Source organism: Artemia franciscana, chromosome 15, assembly GCF_032884065.1.
Source record: "Artemia franciscana chromosome 15, ASM3288406v1, whole genome shotgun sequence".
In the NCBI taxonomy this organism is placed as follows: domain Eukaryota; kingdom Metazoa; phylum Arthropoda; class Branchiopoda; order Anostraca; family Artemiidae; genus Artemia; species Artemia franciscana.
In genome coordinates, this window is record NC_088877.1 from 15,439,498 (window position 1) to 15,461,515 (window position 22,018).

At 35.0% G+C, this 22,018-nt stretch overlaps 1 protein-coding gene across 4 annotated transcripts in view; it reads left to right on the top strand.

Annotated features, from left to right (window-relative positions):
* The window catches only part of LOC136036092 (uncharacterized), a 61,277-nt gene extending 41,149 nt beyond the window's left edge, over nt 1-20,128 (top strand). For 2 of the 4 annotated variants that reach the window (XM_065718082.1, XM_065718085.1), the window contains exons 3-4: nt 1,135-1,276; nt 19,765-20,128. In XM_065718082.1, the coding sequence (XP_065574154.1) occupies nt 1,135-1,276; nt 19,765-20,025 (403 nt within the window). In that variant the 3' untranslated portion in view covers nt 20,026-20,128. The remainder of the gene's footprint in view (nt 1-1,134; nt 1,277-19,764) is intronic. The other 2 variants (XM_065718083.1, XM_065718086.1) reach the window with 1 other exon arrangement.
* The last annotated feature ends 1,890 nt before the right edge of the window (nt 20,129-22,018 follow it).

A 22,018-nucleotide genomic window follows, 5' to 3' on the forward strand; every position in this document is an offset into this window, starting at 1 on the left:
TAAAATTGTAAGGAAATATCATGAGCTAGTCTATTTGAAACAGTTTTTCGAAACTATGATACACACATAAACTTCACAAAATACGAAGCTGCAATTTAATTCGTCTTAAGTTTCAACTGAGCTTTATGCTTTCATCTGAAGAATTTAGGATTGTTTTTTAATAACCTTTTAAATATGGGCGTGATTTGAAAAACTTTCCAAAAATAACAAAATTTAAGTTTTTTTTTTCAATTTAGTTAGAAGTAATATTAAAACAAAAAACAGAAAATACAGGAGTATAATCCTTCGCTATTTGCAATAAAGTTTCATTATGGCTTGGAGATGCCGCTTTTTCAAAATTGCTGCCCGTTGAGTTTGAGCAGTCGTTTTCAAAGATATTGGAAATGAAGGTGAAACTGAGACATAAGAGTGGGGGTTTGGGGAGATGCTTTTAAATTTAATGTTACCTCCCAGTTTTATTTTTAAATATTTGATATTTTATCAATAAATCATTGACACTTTCTAAAAAAGCCTTTACTGTAAAAAGGGGAAGAAGGCTCTGGTTAACACACATTTGCCTCCAATGTTCGTATACCATCATTATCGTTTTTTCTGTTCAATGATTTTAGTAAGTGGTGGCTATGCCGACACCTTGTTTACACAGAGAAAATAACGTCCTATTCATATTCTCTTACTGATTATCTTTAGTATTGAAACTAATAAAAAAGGTTCAAGTTTTAACATACTTTAAAAGAATTGTGTACTAAAATATTAAACAACTGCACGAGACTTAGCGACAAAGGCTCCATCTAATTGCCAATGAGCCCAGTATAGGTGTACCAGGCACAACAGAAAAATAAAATCGAGGCCAATTTTGAATGTGTGTCAAAATTCTTTACACTCTTCAGAAAACAAACAATCTTAAGCTATATTCGTGTTTTACTACGCACTTTTTTGGTTTAGAAAGCCAACCATCTTTGTTTGTTCAATTATCTTCACATATTCTTTCACCTTCTGTTAAGATATATTTTCTTTTTTATTTTCACAGTAACAGCTAGTTTAAGCATACAAGCAAGCTGCTTCTAATTTTGTTAATGAATAAAATGTGTTTCTGGTTTTGATTTTGCTACTGAAAAAAATGTTTTTCCTTTAAAGACAATTTTTTAGGCCAGTTGAACTATTTGAAGACAACCAAGATAACAACCTAATTGAACCTAGCATCAAAGCTCCAGCTGCTGCAGAGGGAAGATTTTTCCTGAATAGACCAACTGTAACAATAACAACCGAAGTAACAACTGTGAGTGTCTGTTTCCGATCTGTTAACATAATTGTTCCTTATCTACTCAGGGATTGATGGTATAAGGTTAAAAAAAATCAATACTCTGAACTTTAATGAATGAAAAATTTTTGAATTCCGCCTGTAAAGATTATTTTTGTGACCATTTTCAAATTCTGCAAATCGGTCTTTTGGCTACCTAGTACTTCATTCATAGTCTTTGTATTCTAGTTCTGATTATACAGATATACAGAACTAGAACACAAAGACTATGGAGAAAGTAACCCAGCTCAACCTAACAATAAGGCTCAAGTACCTGTAGAAGATGATTATCCTTAGAAAAGACTATGTTGCTCTGACAACTAACATAAATAAGTACGAGGCAGTTATGTCAGTTGGTAGTTGTCTCAGTTGTCAAATTAAAAGACTCTAACAGTAAGTATTTGCCACGTTAAGGAATTTATTATGAAATAATGAAAATATGTTTTGAAAAAAGTCTCACTGACAAAAAATAAATCCAGGCATTTATTTGACAAGGTAGGTACGTTTTATAATCAACTGAGCTGCTATGGCCCATGGATATTTAAAGCAGTTTTACTTTTTAATGTGACTTTTCTACTCTTAATTACCATATGAAGTAGTTTACCAGAGTTTTAGATAAAAAAACGTATGCATAAGAGTGTCACATAAGAAATAAGCAAATAGATTCTAAATTTACATCAATTTGCTTTCGATTTAACTATTAATATCTAATGAAGTAAACAAAGTAGCTGCAATTTTAAAAGATTTTCCTTAGCATCAGCTATCAGAGCCAGTGTAGGGGAGGGAGAGTGGTGGGAATTACCCCGGGTTAAGAAATTTTTTGGGCACAGAGTTTAAAATAAATAATATGACAGTTTTGATTCTTTTGTGATTTTTTAGATTTCAGTTTTAATACAATCAAGTAGAGGACACAGTTCATAAATAAATATAATTAAATAAACTATTCATTAATTAATAAATAGGAATTTATTAAACAGGTAAAAGAATTCCATAATAATAATAATATCTAAATGAAATAATTAATGATAATTACATGGTTCAAAAATTTAAATAACAATTTCATTATAATAAAAGGACAGTAATTTAGGTTTTCTTAATTTCTTAATCTCAACCATGTTTTGACTGATGGGCTGCCTTATTGCGGTATAAAGGAAGACATACAACCCTTTTATCCTGATTAAATCAAGGCAAACAATTTTATTCCTATAGACTTTGAGCCTGGCATGTGTTGTGCAGAGATTGTTTGTATTGCTCATGTAAAAGGGTCAATCAAGGGGATTGTAAAATTTCCTTCCTAAGAAAAAGCAGACAGAAATTCTTACTTCCATAGATAGCGGATAAAACAGATGGCAGTGGGGACGACATGGCTTATAAGCTTCCTCATCCACAAAACTCTGAAGGCAAAGAAAGACCCAACCTAAGATTAGTCTTTGATTAAAATCTTAGCTCGTACGTACTACAATGAAATGGGTGTTATTTTTATGTTTCTTTTTCATTTTATATACAAAAAATCTTGACTTTTACTTTTTATAATTCTAATTATACTGGAAAAAAGCACTTTTGAATATTAAAGTTCTATATGCTCTGCCAAAAACAAAATTAAAGCGTGGAGAATCACAAAAAGTTGTTGAAAGCAGCAAAACTGAATCTCTTAATCTGAACCATGTTACGACTGATGTTTTACTTCATTGCGGTAAAAAGGAAGACATACAACCCTTCTACCCTGACTCAATCATGGCAAACTATTCTTTCCCATAAGTTTTGTGCCCAGCATGTATTGTGGTGAGATTGTTTGTATTGCTCAAGTAAAACTTGTCAATCAATGTGATTTTGAAATTTCCTTTGAAAGAAAAAGCGAACAGAAATTCTTATTTCCTGAGATTCCTGGCAAAACAGATGGCAGTGCAGACGACATGGCTTATAAACCTCCTCACACACAAAACTCTGGAGGCAGAGAAAGACCCAACTTAAGACAAATCATTGACTAAAACCTTAGCTTGTACATACTACAGTGAACTGGTCGTCATTTATATGTTTTGTTTTCGTCTCTGATACAAAAGTCTTGGCGTCTACTTTTTCTTCAATAAAAAAAAACAATTTTTCAACTGCAACTAACGAATGACATTGAAACTTAAGACGAAAAGAAATTATCCCGTATGAGGTATTATCTCCTGCTCATCACGTCGATCTTTACGCTAAAGTTTGAATTTCACACAACTCTACTTTTTAAAACAATCAAAACTTTAGCGTATAGAGCGAAGCGCTGAAGAGGGGACAACCCCTTTCACACACGGAATAATTCCTGTCCATTTTAAGTTTTTAATAGCGCTCCTTACTTGTAGTTAAAAAAATCGTTTTTTTATTTAATTTCTGAAGGTTTTTGATTTTGATTTGGATGTTTTGATTTGGCTCACCGCACATAAATAATTAAAACGAAATTTGCATGTTAACTTTTTTTGGCTATAGCCTATGTCTTTCTCATAGTTTTGATCAAAAATTTTTTGTAATTAAACGGGTGGGAGAGGAAGCATGGTTATCCTCAAATTTTTAGTCACTTAAAAAGGCAACTATAGCTTTTTTTACGAAAGTTTTTGTTAATAATGAATATACGTAACTAATTAACTTACGTAACAAACTTCTACATTTGTATATTTTTATTACGTATATGAGAAGGGTTTGCCACCTTGTAAGTACCTCGCTCTTTACACTAAAGCTTGAATTTCGTCTCAATTTTTTAAGAATGACACCTGAATCACAAAGGCTGTAGAATAAATAGTTGAAATTGCTAAAACTACTTTAGGGTAAAAAGCGAGGTATTGTGGAGGAGACAAGCCGCCTTATATACGTAATAATTTCTGTTCGTCTTAGTTTTAAATGTTACTCCCTACTTCCGGCTGAAAAAATTTTTTTTATTCATTTTCTCATTGTTTTTTAAAATAAAGGTAGAAAATCCTGCGCCCCCTTCATCGAAATTCTCTTCTCTCGTGATAAGTTTCTCCTTAGAAGGATCCTCCAAAGTAACCCCATCCCCCACCTCAACTCTAAAAAGTCCCCCTGAAAACGTCGGTACACTTCTAAATACAATAGCTGTATGTAAACAACGGTCAAAGTTTGTAACTTGCAGCCCCCCTGGGGACAGTGGGGGATTAAGTCATTCTGAAAGACATAATTATTGGGTTTTTTTACCATGCCAAACAAACTGGCTATCTCAAAATTTTTATACGGTGACTTTGGGAAAAGAAATCAGCGTTGGAGGGGGCCTAGATGCCGTCCAATTTTTTGGTCACTTAAAAAGGGCACTAAAACCTTTAATTTCCGTTAGAATGAGCCCTCTAGCGACATTCTAGGAGCGCCAGGTCGATACAATCATCCCTGAAAAAAAACGCATCCGTGATCTGTCTTCACAAAAAACACAAAACTCCACATTTTCAAACAGTTCGTGGTAACAAACTGTAGTAAAGAGCGACCCGGCTCAATAGTAACCAAAACTCTAAAAAATGAAATTTTGATACCAATAGCAGCATCAAAAGAATTGTATTTTAATAGTGATTTTAAATGTATCGTTTTCATCAAGTATAGTCTCACCCATCAAAAGTTACAAGGCTGAGAAAATTTGCCTTATTTAAGAAAATAGGGAAAACACCCCCTAAAAGTCATAGAATCTTAACGAAAATCATATCATCGGATTCAGCGTATCAGAAAACCTTATTGTTGAACTTTCAAGCTCCTATCTACAAAAATATGGAATTTCGTATATTTTGCCAGAAGGCAGATAACGGATGCGTGTTTATTTGTTTTTTGTTTTTTTGTTTTTTTCCCGAGGGGTGATTGTATCGACCCAATTGTCCTAAAATGTTGCAAGAGGGCTCGTTCTAACGGAAATGAAAATTTCTAGTGCCCTTTTTAAGTGACCAAAAAATAGGAGGGCACTTAGGCCCCCTCCCACGCTAATTATTTTCCCAAAGTCACCGGATCAAAATTCTGAGACAGCCATTTTATTCAACGTTGTCGAAAAACTTTATAACTGCGTCTTTGGAGACGACTTACTCCCCCACAGTTCCCTTGGGAGGGGCTACAAGTTACAAACTTTGACCAGTGCTTACATATAGTAATGGTTATTGGAAAGTGTACAGACGTTTTCAGGGTGATTTTTTTGTTGGGGAGGGGTTGAGAAGAGGGAGATATGTTGGGGGAGCTTTCCATCGAGGAATTTTACATGGGGAAAGAAAGTTTCCATGAAGGGATTGCAGGATTTTCTAGAAATATAAAAAAACGATGAAAAAATAAATATGAAAAAGTTTTTTATATGAATATACGAAGTAATTTCTGTTTTTTTTTAAGTTTTAATGTCGCTCCTTACTTTCAGTTAAAAAAAAAATTGTTTTTTTTTATTTAATATATATAAGAGCTTGAAACCTTTACAGTAGGGTACTCTGATAAGTTGAATCTGAGGGTGTGATTTTTGTTAAGATTCTATGACTTTTGGGTGATGTTTCCCCCAATTTTCTAAAATATGGCCAATTTCCTCTTGCTTGTAACTTTTGATGGGTAAGACTAAACTTGATGAAACTTACACATTTAAAATCAGCATGAAAATTCAATTCCTTTGATGTAACTATTGGTATAGAAATTCCACTTTTTAGAGTTTCGGTCGGTATTGAGCAGGTTCGCTCCCTACTATTGTTTATTACCACGAAATGTTTGATAATTCTATTTATATTTGAAAAAAAAACGTACCTAAGAATATAAAAGTTCTACATGGTTTGCCAACAACGAAATTAAAACGTACACAGTCACAAAAAATTGTTGAAAACTGCAAAACTGAATTACTCAATCTCAACGATATTTCGAGTGGTGGGTTACTTCATTGTAATAAAAAGGAGGACATGCAACCCTACCATCTTGATTCAATGATGGCAAATGATTTTATTTCTATAAAGTTCTTATGCATTCATTGAGAAAAGGTTGTTTTATTGCACAAGTAAAAATTGTCCACATATATGAGACCCTTTCTCCTATCAATTTATTTAGATGTTGCTTTTTTGGGGCTTTGGTAAACATCGTCATCTCGCCTACTTTTTTTTAGATACAAAACCCTTTCCCCCTCACTCGACTGTATTTCATTATTTTATTTATTTATTTATGTATTTGAAAACCCGTCAATCATACAAAATGACAAAGACGGAGTACGAACACATAAATATAAGAAAATATATAAGAACATATCAGAAGAGACATAACTAGAAAGAGACTCAACTAATAAAAGGGCAAACAAAATAGCACTGAAATGAATAAAACGAAAACAGATCTGTTGTAAAAGGAGATTATACCAATCGTGATCTACTATTTTAATATTGTGTCTTTTGATTAAATTTTCAACTGCAACATGAGGGTCAGTTATGTAATACTTTTTAATGAGGATTGAGTTTCTGTACCAGGGAGGAAAACGTAGGAGCTATTTAGCAAAACGGAAGAAAAGCGCACGGATTTTAGACAATACAGCCTTCGAGAATAGTTTCCAAAATGGTGCCAGGTACAGAATATGAGGTAAAACAGTAGCGTTATATAGGCTGGCAAGGAGGGGGTGGCTAAAACGGAATTTAGCAGAGACTATGGAAGCATACGAGCTGGAGATTTGTCGATTGAGGTGTCTGATCATTGGAAGACGTGTATGCCTTAGAGACGAGCCAATAGGGATTCCGAGGTAATTTATGTGGTCAGCAGTATTCACAAGATTTTCATCAAAAAGCAGTGAAGGCACGTGTGGTGTGTTTTTGCCAATTGACGAGAACTATCTCGGTTTTCTCAGGGTTAAAACTGAGGCCAAGTTTTAGATATTCGGTTTTAAGCGTTTCAAAAATGTCAGAAGCCTTTTGCAATGTTCTACTTAAGTTCAAGACGTCGTCGGCGTAGCATACTAAGGAGTTGTCTATAGAGGAAAGAATGCATGAGGTTGGGCATTTATCTTGTGCTTCAAGAACATAATTATTGAACAAACGAGGGGAAGAGACAGCTCCCTGGCGGGCACCTTTCAAAACGGGGATCAATTTTTCAAGAGGCCGGGAAGGCAAATTTTTGTCGGGAGGAAGCTTTATGCGAATGGACAGCCTCGAGTACATATCACGTAGGGATCGAACTATGCAGGGATTCAGACCTCGTTTTGAAGCTTTTAATAACATAGCAGCGTATATGAGTGAATCGAATGCACGGCTGATGTCATGACTAGCTAAGACTATGCTCTCTCCAGAAAAATCCGCATCGAGTAGCACACTCACTACAGCCGTCAAGGCATCGGCACAACCAGTGCGGAGCTTAAATCTGAATTGACGTGTCGGGGTGTAGCATTTAGTTTCCAGTTCATTAATGAATAGAAGCTCGAATAGTTTACATAAGGATGTGGCGACTGTAATGGGGCGGAAAGACGAGCATTTGATTTCATTTTTCCCTTTCTTCGGAATGGGGGTAAGATCCCCTACGCAGAAGGATGAGGGAACAACACCTTGCGTGTTGTCTCCACTGTCTCCACTAACTTTTTCCAAACATACAGCCCCTTCTCGTCACTCCATTTCACGGGTCTCTTAGGAGGATTGAGGAAATCCTTCATCTCCCCTAACTTTCAACACATATGGGGCCCTTATTGTCATCACTCAGCTTCTTTTTATTATTTTCTTATACTTCTTTTTCTTTTCGTTTGCCCAAATTACATTTTTTTTCAGATATAATGGACGCAGCTTATGTGGCTTCGTCCTAGAGTACTAACCTTTCTATGTTTTCTCCTGTTCTTCCATTCTACTTTAATATAAATCCTTTTCATATATTTTCCTATTTATATTCTTCTATTTCTACAACATGGGGTATTTTTAGAGGATTGGGAAATATCATCATCTTTCTTAACTTTACCACACATACAGGACCTGACACCCCATTAATTAGTTTCATTTGTTTTCTATTGTTTTCTATTGACCTTACACCCCATTATTCAGTTTCATTTTATTGGTTTCTATTGTTTTCCTTTCTTTTATTTTGTCTGTCTTATGATTTTTTAATATTGAGCATACTTAGCTTATGTGACTCCGGCTCAGGACGTTAATCTCTCAAGGTTTTGACCATGCTTTCATTTTTCCTTTAATATAAACCTTTTTCATAGTTTCCTAATTTTTTTTTTTTAATGGATTATTATTTTTCATGAATTGGCGTTATTGGGACTCACATACCCTGAGTTGCCCGACAGTACTCTTTTCCCCATCACTCTATATCAAGGTTGCCATTTTAAGGGCCTTAGGGGAGAAATTCGTCTCCCTTAGCTTTTCTACACATATGTTTCCTTCTTCTCACTCCGCTTCAGGGTCTTCATTAGAGAACTAGGGGATTCCGCCGTCTCCCTTAACTTTTCCACATATTCGAGGCCCTTTCCCCAATAACTCGATTTCATTTCATTATTTTCGAATAATTTTATTGTATTTTTGTTATGTCTATCTTAAAATTTTTCAGATTGTTTGTAGGTTTTGACCGTACCTTCATTTTTCTTTAATATAAGCTTTTTTAATATTTTTTTTTTAGTTTCCATGGAATGTTATTTTCGGGGCTTACACTCGTTTCTTTTTGACTCATATCTGAGTACTTTTTCTCTATCACTCTATTTAAGAGTAGCTTTTTTAAGGAGCTTTAGGGTATGTAATCGTGCCCCCTGGCTTTTCCAGAAGTACGGCCTCTTCTCTTCATTCTACGTCAGTTTTTTCTTTAGAGAATTGGCAAAATCGCCGCCTCTTCTAACTTCTCCATATACATGGCTCCTTCTCCTTACTCTACGTCAGGGCGCTTTTGAGAGTACTGGAGACGGGAAATGACGGGAGACCGTCATTTCTCCTAAAAACTTCAAATCTACAGCCTCTTCACCTCGTTCTATTTCAGGGGCTTTTTAGAAGGTTGGAGTACATCGCAATCCCCCTTGACTTTTCCATACATATGGGACCCTATATAATTTCAAAACAGACGAGGAAACCATACTTAGAAGAAAAGAGTTTATTTAGAAATTTTTTGAAGTTAGCAAAAAAGTCGTTATGTTAAGGGGTTTAAAAGATTTCTTTAAAAGAATTAGATCTAGGAATAATCGTTTAGAGCGGAAGCCTCACCGGGAGCAATCGCGTGTGAGCATTGATGGTTGTGGATGAGACATTTGGTTGTAGGGTTGACAGCAATCTAATAAATTTATCAGAGCCATAGCGCTATTGCGTACTAGCGCTGCCTATGTAAAGAGTGGTGTAGGCAAAATGTTTTTTTTTTTCAGACCAGGGTACTTTATATGTACTTTATAAGTACTTTTATAAGTACTTTTAATGTACTTTTATAAGTATATTTTATATTTTATATTTTATTATTTTATATTTTATACTTTTATAAGTACTTTTATACTTTTTATAAGTACTATATGTACTTTTTTTATATGTACAGGGTACTTTATAAGCACTAAATTCTGAAAAAAGGAATACTAAATTTAGAAAAACCAAAAAATAGAACGTTAAAATATAAATAACTAAAATTGATGAACTAAATTAAAAAACAAAAAGCAAAAAATGAAACAGTAAAATAGAAAAAGAATGAATTACTAGATTTTAAAAAGCAGAAAAATTAAGCTAATATTTCTTAAAACCGTCATTTTATCTTAGGAGTGCCCTTGCACCATAGAAACGTCACGTGGACGACTGCTACGATGGTGAAGGAAGGGCAAGCGCTTGGGGACTTAAGGGCTGATTATGAAATTGCACCCTAACCTAGATGTGGTTTCATGAAACTGCACCTTAAATGTTCAGCTCCCCCTCCTAAACTGGTCCGTCCCAGTCTGGCACAATTGCAGGCTCCACCCCCTAAACAGGTCAGTCGCAATGACCAATACCACCCCTAAGACACAGCCGCATAAGTGAAGTCCGTTCAAATCTGAAAAATAACATAATTGACAAACAAAAGTGCAAAAATATTAGAAAACATTGAAATGAAATCGAGCGATGTGAAAAGAGTTTTGTATTTTGTGGAAAAGTTAGAGGTATCGGCAGTGTCCCCTAATCCTTTAAAATGCATTCTGAAGTAGAGTGATGGAAAGCGGTCTTATGTATGGAAAATCAATGGAAGACAATGATGTCCTCCAGATCCCCCTTAAAAAGCCATCCTGAAATAGATTGAAAGGGAAAAGGGTCCCATTGGTGTGGAAAACTCAGGGGTTTTATTCTCAAAAATGTCAATCTATAAAAAGTGATAAAAAAAAATACGAAAAAAGTTTTTACAAAAACTTGAAAGCACGAGCAAAACTTAAAAGGCTTAATGCCGTTAGACGGAGCCGCAGAAGCTAAGTCTGTTCAAAGTAAAAAAAAAAAAAAAAGGCTAAGATGGTCAAAATAAAAGAAATGAATATTAGAAAATATTGAAATGGAGTGGAGTGATGGGGGAAAAGGTCCCGTATATGTGGAAAAGTTGGGGGAGACAGCGGTGTCTTCCAATAGTCTAAAAAGTCCCTGAATTAAAGTAAGGATTAACTGTGGAAAAGTTAGCGGAGACGATGATGCCCCCCGAAGTCTTGATGCCTCCCTGCAATAGATGCCTCCTGCAGGGAGGCATCTCTCTGATGCCTCCCTGTAATAGAGTGATAGGGGAGAGGGTTCCATATGTGTGAAAACTCAGAGGGTTTCAGTCTTGAAAATGTCAAGTCATAAAAGTAATAATAATAATAAGAATTATGAAAAAGGCTTATGTTAAAAAAAAATTGAAGTACGGTCAAAACTTAGAAGGTTTAACGCCTTACGACGGAGTTGCATAGGCCTAGTCCCTTCGATCTACAAATCATTTTATGATGAACAAAGTATAATGAACAGTTTCAGCTTGTAAGGGAGTATGAGATGTTCTTATAAACAAGGGGTATGAGATATTTCGCAGAGAAGTAGGTTTCTGTTTCAATAACAGGATGTAATGTGGTAAATTTCAAAAACCTAGAAACTGTGTCCTATCCTGATTAATGTCTTAGAAATGGGAGGGAAAATAAATATCCTGATGGGTCTGTATTCCCAATTTAATGGATTTCCCGTCGAAAGATAACGCTATAGATTTACCGGGTAAATGCCAATTGGAGGAAATACCAAAGAGAATACTCTCTCCTGCAGTGAAATGTTTCACAAACTATACTATGCTCCAACACAATGTGCCAGGAACTCCCCTATGCCCCAATGCAATGTGCCAGGAATCCCCCCTTTTCTAAATGCAATTTCTGTGGAATCTTCTTATGTCCCAATGCAATGTGCCCGTAACTCCTCTATCTCTCAAAGAAATCTTGCCAAAGCCCTACAATGCTCCAATGTAAATGTCCAAAATCCCCTATATCCCTATAAAATGCCACGAGGATTCCGCTTTATTAAACAGTTCGTGGTAACGAACTGTAAGCAAGCAGCGCCCTGGCTCAATAGCAACCGGAACTCTAAAAAACGGAATTTTGATTCCAATGGATACATCAATAGAATTGGAGTATATGCTGATTTCAAATATATAGGTTTCATTGAGTTTAATCGTACCAATCAAAGATTACAAGCCTACAAAAATTCGCCTGATTTTTTTTAAGAGGAAACACCCCCTAAAGTCCATAGAATTTTGATGAAAATCCCACCATCAAATTAAGCGTATCAGAGAACCCTAATGTAAAGGTTTCAAGCGCTTATCTGTAAAAATGTGGAATTTTGTGTTTTTTGCAAGAAGAACAATCACGGATGCGTATTTATTTGTTGGTCTGTTTTTTTACCCCAACGGTAATCGTATCAACCCAGTAGTCTTAGAATAGCAATAAAATATCTCAGTCAAACATAAAATAAAAGTTCTAGTGTTCTTTATAAGTGACCAAAAAAACTGGGGGCAACTAGGCACCCTTCTTCACCCCTTTTTTTCTCAAAGTCATCCGATCAAAATTTTGAGATAGCAATGTTGTTCAAAATTGTTGAAAGACCAAATAACTATGCCTTGGTGGATATCATGACCCTCCTAGAGCCCCTAGGGAAAGGTCTTTAATTTATAAAATTTGCCCATTGTTTACGTATAGTATTTATTACTGTGATGTTTGCATACATTTTTCAGGGGAGGGGTTGAAATTATCTGCTGGTGGCATTTCCCACGAGGATAATTTTCCATGGGGAGGAAATTTTCCAGGGGGTTAATTTTTCAGGGGATATTTAACACTGCGTGAATTTGCCAGAATTGTTATGTACGAAAGTCTTCATATGTCTTGCTTTCTCATTGCCGACTCAATTTTACGCGTGGAGATTAAGGGTAATTTTCCGGGGTACATTTTTACCAGGATTAAATTGTCCAGAGAATCAATTCTTGGAGAGGAGGGATTTTTTCATAGAGGAAGAGCCAGATTTCCCGGACTTATTTAAAAAACGATAAGAAATCAAATACAAAAACAAGTTTTTTCAACTGAAAGTAAGGAGCAAAATTAAAACTTAAAACGAACAAAAATTATTATGTATATGAGGAGGGTTACTCCTCAAAACCACCTCACTCTTTATGCTAAAATTTGAATTCTGTCCCAATTCTTTAAGAAAGACTCCTGAAATACTATGTTCGTTAAATTAGAACAATAAGGAGTTTTTTTTTATAGTATTAAAAAACTTTAGCATAAAGAGCGAGGTGGTTTGGAGGAGTAGCCCCCTTCATATATGTAATAATTCCTATTCATTTTAATTTTTAGAGTCACCCTTACTTTCAGTCGAAAAAAATTGTCTTTATTTTATTTAATCCCTATGCAAAGCCATGAAAAACAAGTTCTAAATAAGGTAAACTCTAAATCTTTTCCTAAAACAAAAACTTAATAAGAAAATCTGATTGTCCGATTATCCGAGTGTCCAAACGACTGAGTATTCGATCGTCTGAGTGTCCTACTGTCCTAGCCTAAAGGTTTGATGTCTTAAAAATCAGTAATCTGGGATTGGAGTTTGTCTGAAAAACCTTTTTTAAAATATCTGTATTCCCGTAGAAAGAAGAAAATCGATATTGTGTTCATATGTCTTTTAGATATTTTGGTAAGAAACCAAACATCTTTGTCGGAGGTGTCTAGAAAATACTTTGTGGGGGGGGGGGAACAACTATACCTAGATGGATAAAGTGCAATGATTAAGTCGGGTTAAAATTCTTAATGGGTATAGGATGTTTTTCGTATACAAGGGTTGTAATGTCTTAAATATGGGTGGGAAAATTTGCCACCGAAAGATAAGGCTAAGAATTTGCCGCATAAATATTACCTGGAGGAAATACCAAAAAGAATACCCTATCTCTCAATGCAATGTGTTCGGAACCCTCACATGGTCCAATGCAATGTTTCGGAGCCCTTCTATTGTCTAATGCAATGTGTCTGGAACCCACCTATCTCTCAATGCAATGTTTCCAGATTGCTCCTATGCTCCAATGCAATTTATCTGGAACCCCACTGAGTCCCTATCATAGTAGAGATATCTATACAGTACGATTGTCTTCTATCTCAACCATTAGATAAAGCCGGACCGGGATGCAGCTCCTCTAGAGAACATTTATACCATGGGGAACATAAGCGAAATTATAATTTTTTTTTATGAATTAGAATAGAATCGAGCGTCTAGGGGATAAGGAAGAATGCAATACGTTGAAAAGATAAAAAAGAAAAAAGAAAATTGGTCTGTTTGGAATGATGCGAAAGGTAAAGATAACTTTAATTTGAGAACGGAAAGAAAAACAAAGAATGAATAAATAGGGATAATCAAGGTAAAAATAAGTTTTAATTTTAAAACTTATTGTCATCGTAATGTGATGACATTTGATAGTCATCACAAAGCGTATAGCCCAGTAAAATTTTGAATCCACCACTAAAATGTGTATTTGTCTTTACATTTACCTCTCATGCATCTTTGCTGGAAAGCAGAACACTATTAATTTTTTGTATGACATCTCTGATAGGAGAGAAATTGGGATTAAAGAAAAAGAATAACACGGAAACCCCAGTATGCATACAGGGTTATTCTTTGCAAATTTCCTTCTCGCTGTGAAAAACTCCATTATCACATAAAATCTTACTTTTGGACTGATAGAAAACCGTACTCTTAAAAAAAAATACAAGTTCCAACTCTTCATTAGTCAATAAATAAGAAACAAACTAGGCAAATCTCACAACTTTCTCCTGGAAGTCATGAAGATTTTTCATAGCTTTCGTAAAATAACTTAATTTTTTCTGCACACCTTCTGAGAAACCAAGACGATTCTAATCGTTAAAACTGTGAAATGCTGTAAGTCCTTGAAGTACCAAATAACGGGAAAATGCCAAATAACGGAAGAGTCCTCTACAGCACTATTGTACCGCTTAAAGCGTAAGCAAGGATAACTTCCTTAAAAAAAGAAGCTAATTATACCAAGACAGCTAAAACGAGAACAGAATGTAAACAATAAAAAAACAACAACAAAAAAACAATAAATCTCCCTCCCTTTCTTTCCTGGAAACGCAGAAAATCCTGGAAACGCAGATAACTAAAATAATTTGTTTTTGCATCTACACAAGTTTTTTCCTATCAAACAGTTCGTGGTAACGAACTGTAGTAAGGAGCGACCGAGCTCAATAGTAAACGAAACTCTAAAAAACGGAATTTTGATAATAAAAGATACATCAAAAGAATTGGGTTTTCTTGCTGATTTTAAATATATAAGTTTCATCAAATTTAGTTTTGTCATCAAAAGTTACGAGCCTGAGAAAATTTGCCTTATTTTAGAAAATAGGGGAAGACACCCCCTAAAAGTCATAGAATCTTAACGAAAATCACACCATGGCATTCAGCGTATCAGAGAAACCTATTGCAAAAATTTCAAGCTCCTTTCTACAAAAATATGGAATTTCGTATTTTTTACCAGAAGACAGATCACGAGTGCATGTTTATTTTTTTTTTTTTCCAGGGGTCATCATTTCGACCAAGTGGTCCTAGAGTGTCGCAACAGGAGTCATTCTAAAAAAAAATGAAAAGTTCTAGCGCTCTTTTTAAGTGACCAAAAAAATTGGAGGGCACCTAGGCCCCCGTCCCACGCTCATTTGTCACCCAAAGTCAACAGATCAAAATTTTGAGATAGCCATTTTGTTCAGCATAATCAAAAACCATAATAACTATGTCTTTGGGGATGATTTACTCCCCCACTGTCACCGGGGGAGGGGCTGCAAGTTACAAACTTTGACCATTGTTTACATACAGTAATGGTTATTGGGAAGGGTAGAGACGTTTTCAGGGGGGATTTTTTGGTTGGAAGGGGGGGGCTAGGGAAGGGTGCTATGTAGGAGAATCTTTCCTTGGAGGAATATGTCATGGGGGAAGCGAGATTCAATGAAAAGAGAGCAGGATTTTCTAACATTACTATAAGAAAAACAATGAGAAAATAAACATGAAAAAGTTTTTTTCAATGGAAAGTAAGGAGTAGCATTAAAACTTAAAACAAAAAGAGATTATTACACATATGAGGGGTTCTTCTCCTCCTGAATACCTCGCTCTTTATGCTAAATTATCTTTAGTAATTTCAACTGTTTATTCTCTGGATTTTCTGATTCAGGGATCATTCTTAGAGAATTGGGACAAAACTTAAGCTTTAGTGTAAAGAGCGAGGTATTAGCGAGGGGACAAACCCCGTCATATTTATAATAAAATAGAAGAATATAGAAATTTGTTACGTAAGTTAATTCTTAAGTTACGCATATTTTTTACTAATAAAAACGTTCGTTAAAAATTAAAAGTTCTAGTTGCCTTTTTAAGTAACTGAAAAATTGGAGGGTGACTAGGCCTCCTTCCCCACCCCTTATTTCTCAAAATCGTCAGATCAAAATTAATAGAAAGCCATTTAGCCAAAAAAATAATTAATATGCAAATTTCATTTTAACAATTTATGTGCGGAGAGCCAAAATCAAACATGCATTAATTCAAAACCGTTCAGAAATTAAATAAAAAAAACTAGTTGTCTTAACTGAAAGTAAGGAGCGACATTAAAACTTAAAACGAACAGAAATTACTCCTTGTATGAAAGGGGCTGTTCCCTTCTCAACGCCCTGCTCTTTACGCTAAAGTTTTTACTGTTTAATTTAGTAGAACTGAGAGAAAGAGTCAAACTTTAGCGTATAGTATATCAAATACAAAATATGTAGATAAGAGCTTGAAACTTCTACATTGGCGTTCTCTGATACGCTGAATCTGATGCTGTGATGTCCTTTAGGATTCAATGATTTTAGGGGTGTTTTCCGTATTAATAATCAATATAAGGCAGATTTTCTCAGGCTCGTAACTTTTGATGGGTACGACTAAACTTGATGAAACTTATGTATCTAAAATTAGCATTATTTGCGATTCTTTTGATGTAGCTATTGGTATCAAAATTCCGTTTTTTAGAGTTTCGTTTACTATTGAGCCGGGTCGCTCCCTACTACAGTTCTTAACTTATACTTTTTGATGGTAGATGTGGTGAATGTTGAAGGTAGAGTAGAAAATGTCACGGTATTTTCACAAAGTTTGGAAGAATTGGGAGGTAAGTCTGAACACTAAAAATAGGCTATTAGAAGCTGTAGTAATGACAATGGTAAAGTTTGGCTCTGATATTTGGTTCAAATTTAATATTACCGAAATAATTTCGTCTCATGTCTATAAGGTGTTTCATTTTTACGGTTTATACAGTTCTTTGTTGGTCTTTGTTAATTAAAAGACGCATGACTTTTAAAATTCCTTTATCGGTTCTTTTAAAAATACATAAGAGTGATGTGGCCATGGAGCGTGTTCATGACGTGTAAAGGGAGAAAACCTCCCTCATTTTGGGTGGATTTAAGGTAATTTTCTTTACTATAATCTACCAACTACACTTTACTTTGAAAACAAATGCATTTAATGACAACTGTTCCAATCATCACTTTGCAAAATCTGGGTTTTCGCTAAATCAGTTATATGTTAGGAAGTAGTGAAGTATCCCTCCCAATATCTAGCCTAAATATGGGCGGCTAGTCAAAAATGTAAAAAATACTTATTGGTGGAGGGGGGGGGGCACCCTTTCCTAAGGCCTAGACTCTTTATATGCTATTGGCATGTAAACAGAAACACCATTTTATGTCAAATAAAAATAAGCCAAAAAAAGAAGTAATTTGAAATATGCTGCCAATGCTCAAAAGTAATGTACAAGCAGAAAATGTGGTGAAAATTTCTTATAGTAAGAATTTTTTCCATTTTCGTTTACATGCTCATATTAACTATATATGTATAATTTCACATTACGATGGTTTGAACAACAATGATATGTAAAATTCTTAAATTTCCTAATAGGGATTAGAGGAGGGCTGAATAGCAACAAAGAAATGAATTCGTTGATGCATCTGCCTATCCTCTTATTGAATAATCTGCCATCTCTCTTTCATAGAATCTTAGCTGTGTTTACAAAACATTGCATATAACTTTATGAAACATCAAGTAAATTGGTTTATTTAAATTAAAGCCTTAAAATAACTATCAGAAATATTTGTCACCAGTAAGATGAGGGTATCACCCGGCAACATGTTTATTCAGGTTTAGTCCAAATGAAGTAAGATATAGACAAATTCCTATTATCATCCCTTTACCCTTTCCTATATTTATGGCAGAAGCTATTGAAATATAAGCAATTTGGACATTGACATCCCTCATCTGACATCTATCTCGCCTCCAATATGACCAGCCACCCTTCCTTTATGATAGTTGATTATATGTACCAGGCCAACGCTGGTAGTAGTATAAGTTATCTAGCGCCTCCAGTCACCGTGGCACCATGACTTAGTGCCAGTACTGATGTTATTACTGTGGAAAACACGACTCTGGCGGGCTACAGGTTCTACAACATCTGCCCAAGCTGGTATTTGTGCTGTGGACAACAGCTACGACCGGAATAGATATGATAAATTTACTCTCCATGTAAATAATGCCATAGTCCTAATCCCAAAATCCTCCTATCTTAAATTCCCATCTTCTCTCGGGGAAGATATTTTGAATTCTATAAGCCCTTCTTCCATAAGGTCTAACTCTTTACCCTCTCTTTCTAAAGAGATCTTTAACAATTCGAAAAATATGATGAAATAAGCCTATGCAGAGAAAAGGTAAAATGTGCTATTGTTGGAAATCAAATTCACAGAGCTTACTGAACTAAAAAAAAAAAAAAAATCAGTAGACCTCCACTTAGCACTTGAAGCGCGCTTAAGTAAAGATGAAGAGAAACAGACAATCACGCAGCTCAAGAGTTGAAACTAGGACCACCCTTTTTTTTTAAATGAATCGAGTGCTCTTCTTTCTTAAACAATCAGTGTCTAGGCGTTAAAAACGTATTCTCATCTCAGTCATCCAATGAGTCATCACCTGTCTATCTAATTTTAAATGAAGCTAATTAGCAAGTCTCCAAAAATTTACCGAGGAAAGGCAAAAGGAGAAATACCAGGAGGAAACAGAAAGTCCCAAGGTGGGAATCAATCGATTTTTAAAAAGAAAATAGAATAAGTTTAACCTCCATAAAAAACAGGTATTTATCTGATAATTACGACCAGGGTCAAAATGTTTATGCACAATCGAGTGCTTTTCATTGTTATTTTTATTTATCTTCACTTCCCTTTCGCTGCTCAACTTTATAATTGGGGAATATTTTCTAGGAGAATATCAAAATCAGGTCCTCTAGCGTTTGTTTTCTAGTAAAATACTGAACATGGGTTGGACATCTGAAAAGGTAGCAACCCTTTCCCGTACGTAAGAATTAATGGTCATTTTAAGTTTTAATATCACTCTTTGGTTTTATTCGAAATTAGGCTTTTTTCTACAAGGTCACCATATCTGCTTTTGCCAATTGTTATTGAAGACAGACCATGCTATATAATTCAAGCTTTGAAAATCTTTTACTTTTTATATTCTGCTCTTTGTTTTTTAAACTTATTTTCCTTAACTCATTGTTTGGCATTTTTGTCACTTTTTCAACTCATCGTTTGGTATTTTTGTCAAAATTATAAAAAACTTTTTACTTACTTTCAAATGAACTAAACAGTAGAAAACATTGTTTCCTCGGTAAATTAAAAATATAATTGAAAACATGGGCTTTATACAATGTAATATTTCCATATGCATGTCTCAACTTACGGACTTTTTTATTTATGCATTGAATAAAATAGATCATTTTGATTGTTTTAGTATACAAGGCCCAAGTTCTTTTGAGTCCCTTAATTTCATTTATGCTCAAAGATAATCGGGAAAAATTTCTATATTTTAGTCTTTTTTAAAACGAGTTTATATTTTATTTTCCACTTTCTACCATAGATATTTCTGTCAATCCAAGTTTTTTTTTTTCTGGTGCCATTTTACGCCAATAAATATTATCATAGATAATTTCTCCTTACAAACTTTTCATTAAATTATCAAATGCAACGGCAGTTAATTGTGTCTTTTTTTCAGATTACAGTGTCACAAATGGCAGGAGCAACAGTGACAAATATTCTTCCATGCTTTCCTCCTACCGGACTAAGCAAACCTTTGTGCAACCCCCCTGTTGCGCAACTTGACCCATGTCAAATAAATCCAACCGGTCAGGAATGTAAATGCCAAGATTTTCAACAAGATATATCTGTAAATTGCGCTGATCCAGATCTTATGATGGCCAACATGCCATATTGTCTATTGGAGGAGGAATGTCTCCCTATTGTTTCAGAAGGTTAATGAAATTGTGATACTTTTGTTTAATTGAACCTGTGAACTTTTGGGATTAGGTTTTATTTAAATATACACTGACGATTTTGGGAGTAAAAAATTTGTATTTCTATCTGGAATTTTTAGTGTTTAACTAAATTCCAAATTCAGTTGATGCACTGCAACAAAAACTAAGTGGTGTCAATTGGATTCTAATCTTTAGAATAGCAATAGTCAAACAATTTTTGTCGTTCTTTGTATTTGTCGTAATTTCTTCTTCGCTGCTCAACTTTATATTTGTTTTGAATTATGCAAGGAAAAATCAAAAAGGGCTTTCCTTGGGGGTTGTTTACCAGTAGAAACATGGCGGGACCCAGATGAGGAATTAACCTGTTCTGCACGCACAATTAACTCTTAAATGGGGGAAGTCCATTTAATAGACAGTGAAAACAGATACAAAAGTCTGGATAATTCAACCGCATATACAGTGACCGCCATCAACAGACCTACTAAAGCAGTGCTTCCACTTTTCTTTTCTTTTTTTCTGAAAATCAGTAATGACTCCGAAAAGTCAGGAGATTATCGGGAGCTTTTTTTTAGTTGGGGAAAAAATGAGTCTCATATACAAGTTGTATTAGGGGTAAAAATGTCAGTAATAGAAAGATAGAACGAAATGTCAGTAATAGAAAGATAGAACTAATTCAAATCGGAAATATGTTTAGAGTCTTAAGTCTGGTCATCACCTCCCTGAATCTGGGCGTCCAGATTATTTTTTGACGTCTTCTTCTTCTTGCATATGGAATACGAACTGGTCCAAAAGTATATCAATATATTCCAAAAAATGGGGCTTTTGAACTTCCAGATTTTCAGAATTTTTAAGTATCGCAGAAGAAATTCAAAAAAAAATCCCGGAAAATCTGGAAACCCAGATTCTGGAAGGTGAAGACTCATTATTACTCCAAAATCAGCTATCAATTTAATATGACCAGACAAAGCAAAAGTCGACGAAAAAGAGCAAGATTATTAAGGTTTAAAGTATCCTAAAACGCATTTTCGACTAGACTTCTTCACAAAACTGTTCTTAATGAATCAACTAAAAAAGGACCTGGAAAATCGTTTTAAGAGAGTTTTTTTTTTGCCTTTGTATTTTCGTCGTTGGGCTGTCTTGTTTTCTGAGGCACAGAAAATAATTTTACAGGAACAAGGAACAATGTTTCTTTCATGCAAGAGTTATGTAAACTAAATGGCTTCATTGAAAATCATCTAGAAACTACTTGTTTACATGATTAGAACTAGAATTAAGAATACGAGTCACAGAACTCAGGTAGAATTTTTCACTGTATTACTCTGCAGCTAAGACTACTTGATCACATAATTTGAACTAGAATTATGAATACAAATCAAACTCAGAATTTTGACTAGATAACATTGCAGTTAATCCTGATCGTCAACAATATTGTTTGCTCTTTCTGGAGCCAGACGAGCTCGCGCTAAAGAAGCCAATTTCAAGATAGCGGCACTAGCTTCAGTAATGGTTGCGAAATAAACTACGCCTTTCAGTAACTGCCTCATGCTCCCATGTACGACTTGACACTGAGGGATCACCTTAAGCCTACTCATACCAAGTTTTGTCTTAAATGTCGAACTAATCGTAACTGTTGACAGGTAGTTAGGTTTGTCTGTTTTGACGTCCTTCAGAGAACTAAACAGTCTCTCCACGTTCGAAAACGGTAGAGCATACAAGTACTCAATGACAAGCTTCAGGTTACCAAACTTCGGTTTGCTACTCCATTAGTCAGTTACTATGAGTGAACTGGCATCTTGGTCATTCGTTTGTCTTGTAGAGCTCTGCTCTCTCTACTCTCTGTCTATGAAGCTTTTAGACCAGGACAGTAAGCTATATTTTGCCAAAAATGGTGCCAGGCTAGGAGGGTTTGGATCCCGATCCTGAGCAGGGTCAAGTATTTTGGAGAAGACAAAAATGTCCGAGTCGAAAGAGATGTGGTTCTTAATCTGGACTACC